Genomic DNA, 12,009 nt, shown 5'->3' on the forward strand with positions numbered 1-12,009 from the left:
GGCATCCCTTAAAATGCCGAATTCCAAATGAGTCTACCATCATAGCATTATCATATTTATGCACTTGGTAAGTTGCGTTTGAACACATTCGGCACTAGGTGTCCATACCAATGTTCCTCGAACATTAAACTCAATTTATAATCCATTCAAAATTTCTTAGCAACAAGCATTTAACAACAATGCACTTAACCAATTCCTTAAGCACACATTCGGCAACATATATATATATGTCAATGACTAAAACACTTAGGCCGATTCCTTCCATTTTGTATCTATGCACCTATTTGATCATTAGTATAGTTCAAACACCCTTACACCAAGATTCATCCAATTTAACATGAATCACAAACCTAAACCCTCAATAGCTACTATGGCCGAAAGTCCTAGTCATGCCAAAATCAAAATTCCTAGCATGGGCTACCTAAAGAACTTGATAACTAGTTCAAATCTCAAACCATCTAACATACTTATCAAGTATATACAACATTACCACCATTTTATCTCAAGTCATACTCATAAGTACATCCCTCCAAACACATTCGTACTTAAACATCATTCTGGCTTAACACCCATATCACATTTACTCATTAAAACATGAAGAAGGTAATCAAATTTCTTCACTAACAACCATGGTCGAATGCTTCATTCACCACCCAAGTCCAAAATTTTAACATAGGCTATTAAAGAACTTAGTAATCAACTTAAATTAAGCTAAAATTCCAAAATCTAACATGAATTACTAACCTTGTTTTGAGTTTAAGACAACCGAATGCTATCTCCCTTTCTTCTTCTAAGTTTCGGCCAAAAAAATGAAAAAAAGGATGAGCAATTTTTTTTTCTCTTTTCTTCAACTCACGGCCATGGGGGGGATCACACACCTTCTCTCTTCTTCTTTTTTTTCATTTCTTTATTCCCCACCTTAGTTTAATTTTTCCTCCCATATTGCACCAACAAAACATGTCTATGACATGTTTTGCCCATCCTCCCTTGTCATGGCCGGCCACCGCTTATAAAAAGAGGGGTATTTGACATGCAAGACCATTGTTTTGCATGCATGCTTTAATTAGTCATCACACATTTCCCTATCCTACTTTCAAAGTTTACTACTAGGTCCTTTTTAGTGAAATTCACATTTATAACCCTAAATCAAATCATCAAAAATGTCACACACGAATTAACACATATCATAGGCATCAAAATGAATATTAAATTATTTTTATGCCTCGGTTTTGTGGTCCCGAAACCACATTCCGACTAGGGTCGTTTTAAGGCTGTCACAGTCATAGGGAAAGAATGCTTGGTTTTTGGTTCACTGATGAAAAAAACAATGGAACAATGTTCCTATACAGGAGGGGAAAAGGAGTGCAAAGAAGATAAGCGCAAAGAAGAGGAGATCCCGCCGGAACTTAGGAGAACGGCCAATCGGACGGCAAAAGAAGTTTACTTAGAAGAGAATTCTGTAAACAGGGGAATAAAAATTTTGTAGCTAAATTTTAGGGATAATACTGCTTATTTTTCGCCTCAAGTTTCACCTATAAAAGGGGAAGATAAATTAAATAAAAATTGGTACACTGAAGAAGACGGATTAAAAGGAAACTGTACAATGGTGGGGCCTACAGAAGAGGAAAGACATTCTAACACAAATAGAGGTATTGAAGGGACCAGTTTAAAAATAAATCCGCCTTAGACGGGCTCACTAATGATGTTGAAGATATTTTGGGACATAAGATAAGGAGGTGGCGACGTGTGTTAAGCAGGGAGAACAATGATTCTAACATGAGTGAGTCAAATTGGAAAGCGAAAAATTGAACAGGTACTGGATCTTGATCCCGAAGTATATCCCGAAGACGGAATAAAAAAGCAAAATTCGATGATGGGTACTCCAAAGTTATTTCAACAATACAGCCTCTTCTATCTCCTTTAAAGAATGAAGATGCTCCTCCACAAACCATATCGGCGACTGCCAAACAGTCAGCTGACGGGAAGCAATGAAAATTCTGAGCTGGAATGTCCGAGGATTGGGGAATTCTCGGGCCATTCGAAGGCTTCAAAATGCATTGAAGCTTTTTAATCCCCAATTGGTCTTCTTGATGGAGACAAAATTAGATAATAAGAGAATGGAACGTGTTCAGAAACAATGTGGTTTTCAAAATGGTTTGGATGTCTCGGCTGAAGGTTCTCGTGGAGGATTAAGCCTTGCATGGAACGGGAATAATCTAATCCAAGTTTACAGTTATTCAACTTACCATATTGATGTGGGAATTAACGACAAAGATAACCAAAATAAAATGGTGGTTCACCGGCTTCTATGGGAATCCACGACAAGCAAATAAACAGGAATCATGGAATTTACTCCGCCAATTAAAAAATATGTATTCGTTGCCATGGTGTGTATGTGGGGATTTTAACGAGATTATGTATGCATACGAGAAAATTGGAGGGAGAGTAAAGGATGAACGACAAATGGATGAATTTAGAAGAGTTTTAGAAGAATGTGATCTGGTTGATATGGGTTTTCATGGGCAAAAGTTTACATGGGAAAGGGGAAATTTCGCAGATACAAATATAAGGGAGAGGCTTGACAGGGGGCTTGCAAACTTGGAATGGCTAAATTTATTTAACGATTATTTCGTACAAAATCTACCCCACTCTTTTTCTGACCATTGTCCAATCCTCATCAAAATTACGCCAAAGATGAAGCATTTTGGAAATCATTTCTTTAGATTTGAGTCTTGGTGGATAACTGAGTCGTCATGCGATGAACTAATTAAGGAAGTTTGGACAAAGACGTCTGGAAATGTCCCTGAAAAATTAGAACATATCCAGGTTGGTCTCCAAAGATGAGAGAAAAATGTTAAGGGAGAACACCGGAAAAGATCAATGAATCTCCGTGAACGACTGTCTGAGCTCGATAACATGGAGAGGGATGATATTTTAGCAGAAATAATTGATATGAAATTAGAATTAAATTAGGATATGGAAAAGGAAGAGATGTATTGGGAGTAAAGAGCTCGAACAAATTGGTTACGACACGGCGACAGAAATATGGCTTTCTTTTACAATATGGCATCTCAGAGACGCAAAATTAACAAAATACGAGGGCTGAAAGATAATGAGGGTATTCTTAGAACAGAAGAGGAAGAAATTGAAGAGATTTTACGAGACTATTTTACGAGGCTCTTCCACTCTAATGGGATTGACGACACTAGCCATCTTCTTTCAAGTGTTGAGAGGAAAATTAGTGGGGAAACAAACCATATGTTAACTGCAAAATACAAAGAGGAAGATATCATTGAGGCACTAAACAGCATTGGTCCAACAAAGCCCCAAGTCCTGACGGCTTCCCATCAATCTTTTTTCAAAAGTACTGGCACATAGTGGGAGGTGAGGTTTGTGATTTTTGTTTAGACGTTCTCAATAAAGGACAATCTTTGGAAAACCTTAATCACAAAAATGCCGTTTTGATCCCGAAGATTTCTCATCCGAGAAACCCATTACATTTTAGACCAATTAGCCTTTGTTCGGTTCTTTACAGAATAATCTCCAAAACTATTGCTAATAGATTCCAAAAAGTCCTTGAACATTGTATTGATCTTGCTCAGAGTGCCTTTATACCAGGAAGACTAATCACTGATAATGTTTTGCTCGCTTATGAGATTCTAAATTCTATGAGGAACAAAAGGGTGGGAAAGAAGGGTTCTATGGCAATAAAGATCAATATGAGCAAGGCGTACGACCGGGTGGAATGGGAATTTTTGGAGTAAATGATGGGCAAAATAGGATTCGATGGAAGATGGATTCGACTTATTATGCACTGTATAAGCACAGTCTCATACTCGGTTGTTCTAATGGTGTAGTCGGGAAAACGTTTTGGCCAATGAGAGGATTACGTCAGGAAGATCCACTGAGTCCTTTTTTATTTCTCATCTGCAGTGAGGGTTTATCGACTCTATTAAGACTCGCAAGAGAGGGAGGGTCTCTAAGAGGAATTAAAGCATACAGGAGTCCCCTGATTACTCACTTACTATACTATTCGCTGATGATTGTATTCTTTTTAGGGAGGCATCTGAAGAAGGTATGGGTTCTTTCGAACAAGTTTTAAAAGAATATAAAAGCTGCTCAGGGCAATGTGTAAATTATGGGAAATCAACTGTGTTCTTCAGCCCAAACACATACGGTCAAATTTAATATTTCAAACAGATTGGGGATCAAGGTGTCAACAAATTTGAGAAATATCTAGGCCTACCAAACATGGTGGGCAGAAGGAGACGCCAAGCTTTTCAACATTTGAAAGATCGCATCAAGATAAAAATTGATAACATATTCACTCAAAACAAAGCACCAACCGTCCACTATAATAAAATATGGGGAAATTTTACTTAAATTCTTAAATAATTATTATTTAAAATTTTTAATTAATAAAATAAATAGAAATTAATTTTATAATTTTTAGGATTTAGTCTTTGTACCTTAATTACTAATTATTTAATACAATTTTCGAGTCAAAAATTAATATAACACTATAATATACTTATAAATATTAATTAATAATATTTACGTACTCGATCATCGGAGAACGGGATTTCAAAACTACCATTTTCGATACCACTAAAAGACGGGTTGTTATAAGCTGAAGTACAAGGTTGTTATTGCAGGGAGGCTATTTTGCAAGCAATTCCTACTTATACGATGGGCTTCTTTCTGTTACCGAAATCAGTATGTGAAGACATGGAAAAAATAATAGTAAATTTCTGGTGGCAAAAAGGGTATGGGAAACGCAGGATACATTGGTGCTCTTGGAGTATTTATGTGAATTGAAGGAGAATATGTTAGAGTAGTTAAAATAAAGTCAATTAGTTGTTAGTAGCAGTTAACTAGCAGTTAGTTTGCTAAACTGTACAAGACACTCTATAAATGCTTGTATCAGTATTATGAATAGATCACATTGAATTTCTTCATCATTCTCTATAAATGCCATTACTAGTCTGTTGCTCCCATGACAACATCCGATTTTGCTGATGGTATTGTTGACAGTCGGTTCTTCTCCACCAAACGGATCAGTATTCTTCTTGATGATTCCAACTACCTTTTATGGCGGCAGCAGGTTCTCTTGGCTATTAAAACGTACAAGCTTCAACGGTTTCTTGATCTCAACACTGTTCCACCATCTCAAGCAGTTCCAGGAGAGGATGGTATGGCTCAAGAAAATGTTGAGTTCGCTCGTTTTGAACAACAAGATGGCGCCATTGCTTCTTGGCTTTTGTCCTCGGTGAGTCAATCTGTTTTACCTCATCTTATTGGCTTGGATACAAGTGCTCGATTTGGAATGCCATTGTGTCTCTATGGAAGTCAAACTACGCCTCGATTGATGTTTTATCGTCGGCGCTACATTCACAACGCAAGGGGATCTTCCTATGAAAGAGTTCTTGATGAAAATTAAGTCCTATTGTGACAATCTTGCCAGCTGTGGAGAGATTATCAGTGAACGTGAACATGTCACAACAATCCTCAATGGGCTACCCTCAGAGTATGAGTCTCATCTCGATTATAGTGGCTAGTCAACATCCCTATAGTGTTCACAATGTCACCAACATGTTAATAGATATCAAACTCGACAAGAAGCCATAATGATTGAGGTTCCTGCCTCAGCCAATCTAGTCTCGCAGCAAACGTCAGACGCAGATAGCAACGGTCGTTCCTCATCATATCGACCTTCTATTACTCGAGGTCGCGGGCGTGGTCGTTCCTCTGGAGGTCGTGTTCAGTGCCAGTTGTGTGGGAAACTAGAGCACCTTGTTGATCGTTGTTACCATCGGTTTGATGCTTCATACAAAAGCACCGGCTACAGGCCTCCACCACAAGCAAATATGTGTGTTTATGGTCCTGGTTCATCTCCTTGGATGCAGCCCTCTGTGCCAATGATGCCTTCTATGATGCCTGCACCTTGGTCACCTTCATCAGGCTGGTCTTATCAAGCAACGCCTTCACCATCTTGGACAAATCCGTTTATGAGCAATCCCTAACAACCTGCTGCTGCAGCTCCTTCTACTGCCCCACAGTCTAATGCTTATCTTGCCACAGCTGAAACAGTCGGTGACAACGCTTGGTATCCTGACTCTGGGGCCACTCATCATCTTACCCACTCAGCCTCTAATCTTGGTGAAAGTCCTTCTCAAAGTGGACCAGGTAAGGTCTATGTTGGCAATGGCAATGTCCTACATGTTCTATATTCTGGTCAATCCTCTCTGCTTACCAGATCACGGCCTTTGTATATGAAATCTCTATTGCTTACTCCTGGAATAACCAAAAATCTGCTCTCTGTGTCTAAATTTATACGAGATAATCAGTCATGTTTGAGTTCCCGCCACGCAATGTCAAGTGCGAGACTTGAAAACCAAGGAGGTGCTCCTTCATGGCTCGGTGCATCATGGGCTTTACAAGTCGCATTTAAAGGTCACGCAAAATGTGATCAAGTTCCATCCAATGCTCATTGATTCACTGCTAGTACTCGTATTCCTCTAAGTGTGTGGCATTCTAGGCTAGGACACCCTTGTAAAAGTGTTCTGCTCAAAGCATTACAAAGTTGTAATACGCTAATTGATGTCAATAAAGAAGACTTTGCATGTGTTGCGTGTCACCTTAGTAAGGAACATAGGCTTCCCTTCTCCAATTCCGTATCTGCATATTCTGCCCCTCTGCAGCTGGTAGTAGCAGATGTCTGGGGACCAGCTCCGGTAACCTCAAATGGGTTTCGATATTATGTCGCCTTCACGGATGCTTACACTCGGTACACGTGGGTCTACTTTTTGCATAGAAAGTCTGAAGTCCTTACTATTTTCCTCAGTTTCACAAGCAGGCTGAAAGAGTACTTGGGGTGTCCCTTCGAACATTACAGACGGATGGAGGGGGCGAGTTTTAAGTGCTGAAACAGTATCTTACTCAGCATGGGATTACACAGCGCTTTACATGTCCCTACACCTCAGCTCAAAATGGCTTGGTTGAACGTAAGCATCGTCAAATCGTTGAAACAGGTCTTTCCATGCTAACACATGCATCCATGCCCATTACATACTGGAATGATGCCTTCAGTTGCGCTGTTTATCTTCTTAACCGATTACCTACAGCTCCCTTAGCTTTTGTCTCTCCATATGAGAAGCTGTTTCAAGCCAAACCCAACTACTCTTTTCTTAGAACATTCGGTTGCCTTTGTTTTCCAAATCTCAGGCCCTATAACAGTCATAAACTTTTGTTTCGTTCTACCCCTTGTACCTTTTTGGGTTACTCACCTCTCCATAAAGGGTACCGGTGTCAGGCTAGTAATGGCCGTGTTTATATATCTTGGCATGTCACCTTTCATGAGTCTGTGTTTCCCTTTGCAAGTACCATCACTAATCACTGTTCATCCACGTCATACCCTCAATATAGCTCCAAGTTACTTGTCTTGTCACCTGACACTTCTCCACCACGTCAAACACCTTGTGTCAATCCACCTGTCCCAAGCTTACCCAACTCCCCTACACCGAGTCACAGTAACTCTAATAGTCCGACATCTCACCTACCTCTGTCTAGCTCTACTGTCCCTATACAACCCCTCACTACTGCATCCAGCCCACCAGTCCCTACTCAACCAACAGCTAATGCCCCACTTGCTGTTCCTCACAACTCTCATGCAATGATTACTCGCAGCAAAGCAGGCATCTTTAAGCCAAAGGTCTACCTGAGCACTGTACCTTGTTCTGATATTCCTGTTGACATACATGCAGCCATGGCGCATAAGTGTTGGGCTGATGCTGTTCATACTGAACTTCAGGCACTTGAGCGCAATAATACTTGGACTTTGTGTTCCCTTCCTTCACATCGCCGGACCATTGGCTGTAAGTGGTTATTCAAAGTCAAAAAGAAAGCAGATGGTACTCTTGATCGCTACAAAGCACGACTGGTTGCCAAGGGATTCTCACAGTATGTAGGCATTGATTTTCGAGATACGTTCAGTCCGGTAGTTCGAGCTGTTACCATTAGATCCGTTCTTGCTACTGCAGTAATGAAGCAATGGCAGTTGAGACAAGTCGACGTTAATAATGCGTTTCTCAATGGGGAGCTGACTGAGGAAATTTTCATGGATCAACCTCCTGGATTTGAGGTATTTGATTCCGCTGGCCAGAAGCTGGTTTGTCGTCTAAATAAAGCGCTATATGGACTGCGTCAAGCTCCTCGTGCATGGTTCCATACACTCAAGCAGTATTTGATTGACGTGCTCGGGTTTCATGCTTCAAAAGCTGATCCTTCACTCTTCATACGTACCTCTGCTGGTAGTCAACTGTTGCTTATGGCTTATGTGGATGATATAGTCATCACTGGGAGCTCTGATGCAGCTATAGATGATGTGGTACGGCAGCTTCATAATAAGTTTGCACTTAAAGATATGGGCAGGCTCAATTTCTTCCTCGGCATAGAAGTTCGCACTACGCCTCAAGGGCTGTACCTCAGCCAAAGAAAATATGCACAGGAGATTTTAACTAAAGCAGGTATGATAGGTGCTGCTGCAACGCCAACACCCATGTTGTGCATGCCTAAACTAGTGGCTTCTGATGAAAGTCAGGCTTTTCCAGATGGTCATCTCTATAAAAGTACTGTGGGGATGCTGCAATATTTGTGTATTACAAGGCCAGATTTATCATTCTGTGTGAATAAGCTAAGTCAGTATATGAACTCTCCTAGTGATACTCATTGGAGAGCAGTTAAACGTGTCTTACGCTACTTAATTGGAACATTAGAGTATGGATTGCATTACTCACAAGGGCAATGTCTTGGATATCGCAATTTTGCAAAATTTAACCTGGCTCTTCTCGCGAAGCAAGGCTGGAGACTAATTGAAAATCCTACTTCTCTTCTAGCAAAACCTTAAAAGCTAAATATCATCCAAATTTAGAGTTCCTAAACTCAGAACTAGGAAAGTTACCCTCATACACTTGGAAAAGTATGGGCTGCAAAGGGTCTCTTGTTATCGAGACTTTGTTGGTGAATTGGCAGCGGACGAGATGTTCAAATTGAAAAGGATATATGGGTTCCGAATGCTGAAAATTTACATATTCAACAGGTGGTGAGAAATCAGAGTATAACGAGGGTAGCAGATCTAATCAGCAGTAACAATAGGTCATGAAAAACAGAGCTGATCGAACATACCTTCTCAACAGATGATGTCCAAAAAATTCTCCAAATTCCGCTAACTACAATTCCCCACGACGACTTTTTGGCTTGGAGGGGGGAGTCAACAGGTGAATACACAGTGTGAAGTGGGTATAAATTGTTATTACATGGCAACTTGCTTACTAATAATAGTTACAACCCAATCGAAATCAGTAAATGCTACAAAAAGCTATGGAATAGTGACCTCCCTTCAAAAATACTTATTACAGTTTGGAGAGGCACCTTACACTATTTGCCTACTCTAGTGAATCTAAGAATCAAAAGGTTAACAAACGAGGGAGTATGTCCAAGATGCAAGCAAGGCCTGGAAAACAGGGAGCATATATTCCGTGACTGCACTGTTACAAAAGAAACATGGAATACATTACGATATGATTGGCCCCAGGATTTATCTCATTTGGAGTTCTTGGATTGGTTTACCTGGTTCATGCTAAACAAAGAGAACGACAGTTGCCGAATGTTCATTTGCGCTATCTGGGCTATCTGGCATGCTAGAAATCAATGGATCTATGAAGGACGACGGAGATCTGGAGCAGAGACAGCAAGATTTATATTAGAGTATCTCCAAGAGCTGAACAACACAAAGCAGATATATCCTACATCAAGAATGTCTCAAGAGCTGTGGAAGCCTCCGGAGCAAGGGTTCTGCAAAATCAATTTTGATGCTGCAGTGGATACTAAAAACTACAGATCATGCTCAGGAATCATCATCAGAGACTGTAATGGGGATGTCATGAATTCAACAACCACAACAAACGAAAATGTACCTTCAGGGTTTGCAGCTGAAGCCCTTGCATGTCTACAGGGACTTGAAATGGGGAAGAATCTGGGGTTAAAATATGTGGAAATTGAACGAGACTCCCTGGCAATTATAAAACGAGTCAACAGCAGAAATAGAGATAAATCGGTAATAGGGCCACACATCCAAAACATTAAAGAACTGAGTAAGGCCTTCTACGAATGTAAGTTTCAACATGTCAAACAAACAGTTAATGAGCATGCGCACATACTGGCAACAAGGGGTTTAAAAATGAAGAATACCACTTACCTTGCCCAGAGAAATAATGGTCCGGATATTACAATAGCTGAAGTCGATCGCGGATGGTGTTGAAGAAGAACCGAAGGTTTAAGATTGAGAAGAGAACCATTTATTTTTGTCAGACGATTGATCTTCTCCAGGAGCTGCTACAATTGAGAAAGAAGATTTTTTCAAAAAGATTTAGAAATGACACCTCTTAAAGCTGGGTTACCTTTCCTTTCTTTTGTCGTTTCATTTGTTCTTTATTAGTATTTTAATAGGCCTGTGTATGTTTGGGCCATGCTTTATTTTCTTAGGAACAAGTTATGGTTTCCTTTCTTATTAATACAACCCAGTTTTTATTCATAAAAAAAAAAAAAAGAGAGTAGGTACAGCAGAAATACTCCTTACAGCTACCAATATGAACTCTTTGAATGTTCTCTTAAATCAATTACCTACATAATCTTACCAAATTGCGAGTACTGTTCATATAATCCCAATGTATCATAATTTTGAAATATCTACACAGTAGAGGTCGACTTGATATTGCAAATGGAAGTACAATAAGCATATAATCTCCACAGACGAAACATTATGCAAGTATCAACGATTTTATTTTATTTTTTGTTTGTTATTATGTTGATATACAAATCTCAAACATAGATTGACTAAATTTGGAATTAAATTATGGGAATCAAAACTATTTTTACTCTGTACACAAGCATAATTCAACAAGATCAAGCATTCTCAAGCTTTAAAAATGAAAAAACCAAAGATGATTAATACCCTGAAAATATCTCAATGTTGCATGCTATTAAGAAAATGTATGAAACTAGCTATGTATGGGAGTGATATTTGTCCATGCTAATATGTAAACAGCAATTAACGAAAGGATTAAGTTACATTTTGTGGTGAACACACTTCCCACAATGTAACTAGCCATATAGAATCGAAGTTCCAAGTTTCAACGAGGGGAAATTATATCTGCAATTCCCATCTCCAACGTGTGGACTATATGCTTAGGGGGACCCTTCTTGTCCGATTTACAGACTACGCTCGTTGCTTGACGTGTTTTACAGAGATAGCAACAGGCGTGATGAGTGAGACAATTTTTTCGATTCAAAAGATTATGCCAATTAATGGATTATATACATTGATACCTCAACTAGAATCTTTTGAAATTTGAACTCCATTTTAATATTTTGAACTTTATCTGGAAGACTTATGGTGCAATTAACCCGTCAATATACCATAATTATGGAGTATATTACGCATATAATCTCCACAGGTAGAAAATTATTCTAGTATCAACATTTTTTAAAGATTAGAGCAAGTTGGATGGTTGCGTTTGAAGAACAATAGATTGTTTGGGTGTTCAGTGAAGCTTAGGTGTCTGCACCTTCTTTTTTTTTTATTATCTATTTTGCTAGTTAACTTGATAACTAGAATTTTTTGGTTCATGAATTTAAAATAATATAAAATATTTAATGATATAGAATTTTGAGATTATCCCACATCATTACTTGAAAATTAAAAAAATTATATAAATTTTCAAATGATGTCGTGATGCAATCTTAAAGTGTCGCATACAATATTCTAATAACCGATTCGATGGTTGAACTGATAGAATTTTAAATAGTATCTAATATAAAATTAGAATTGCAAACCAGGATCTATCATGTCAAATCATTAAGAATAAATAAATAACAGAACTATATATGGAAGCGTACCTAAATCCATGAATTCCTTGAAATTTTCTGGATCTTGGATTTTGATCTTCCAAA

At 38.9% G+C, this 12,009-nt stretch overlaps 1 protein-coding gene across 1 annotated transcript; it reads left to right on the forward strand.

The window, feature by feature from the left end:
• Positions 1-2,415: 2,415 nt before the first annotated feature.
• Positions 2,416-2,844, forward strand: LOC108475324 (uncharacterized). The gene has a single exon (XM_017777292.1). The coding sequence runs from the start codon at positions 2,416-2,418 to the stop codon at positions 2,842-2,844; it is 429 nt and encodes a 142-aa protein (XP_017632781.1).
• Positions 2,845-12,009: the final 9,165 nt, after the last annotated feature.

This window comes from Gossypium arboreum, chromosome 7 (assembly GCF_025698485.1).
Source record: "Gossypium arboreum isolate Shixiya-1 chromosome 7, ASM2569848v2, whole genome shotgun sequence".
Taxonomy (NCBI): domain Eukaryota; kingdom Viridiplantae; phylum Streptophyta; class Magnoliopsida; order Malvales; family Malvaceae; genus Gossypium; species Gossypium arboreum.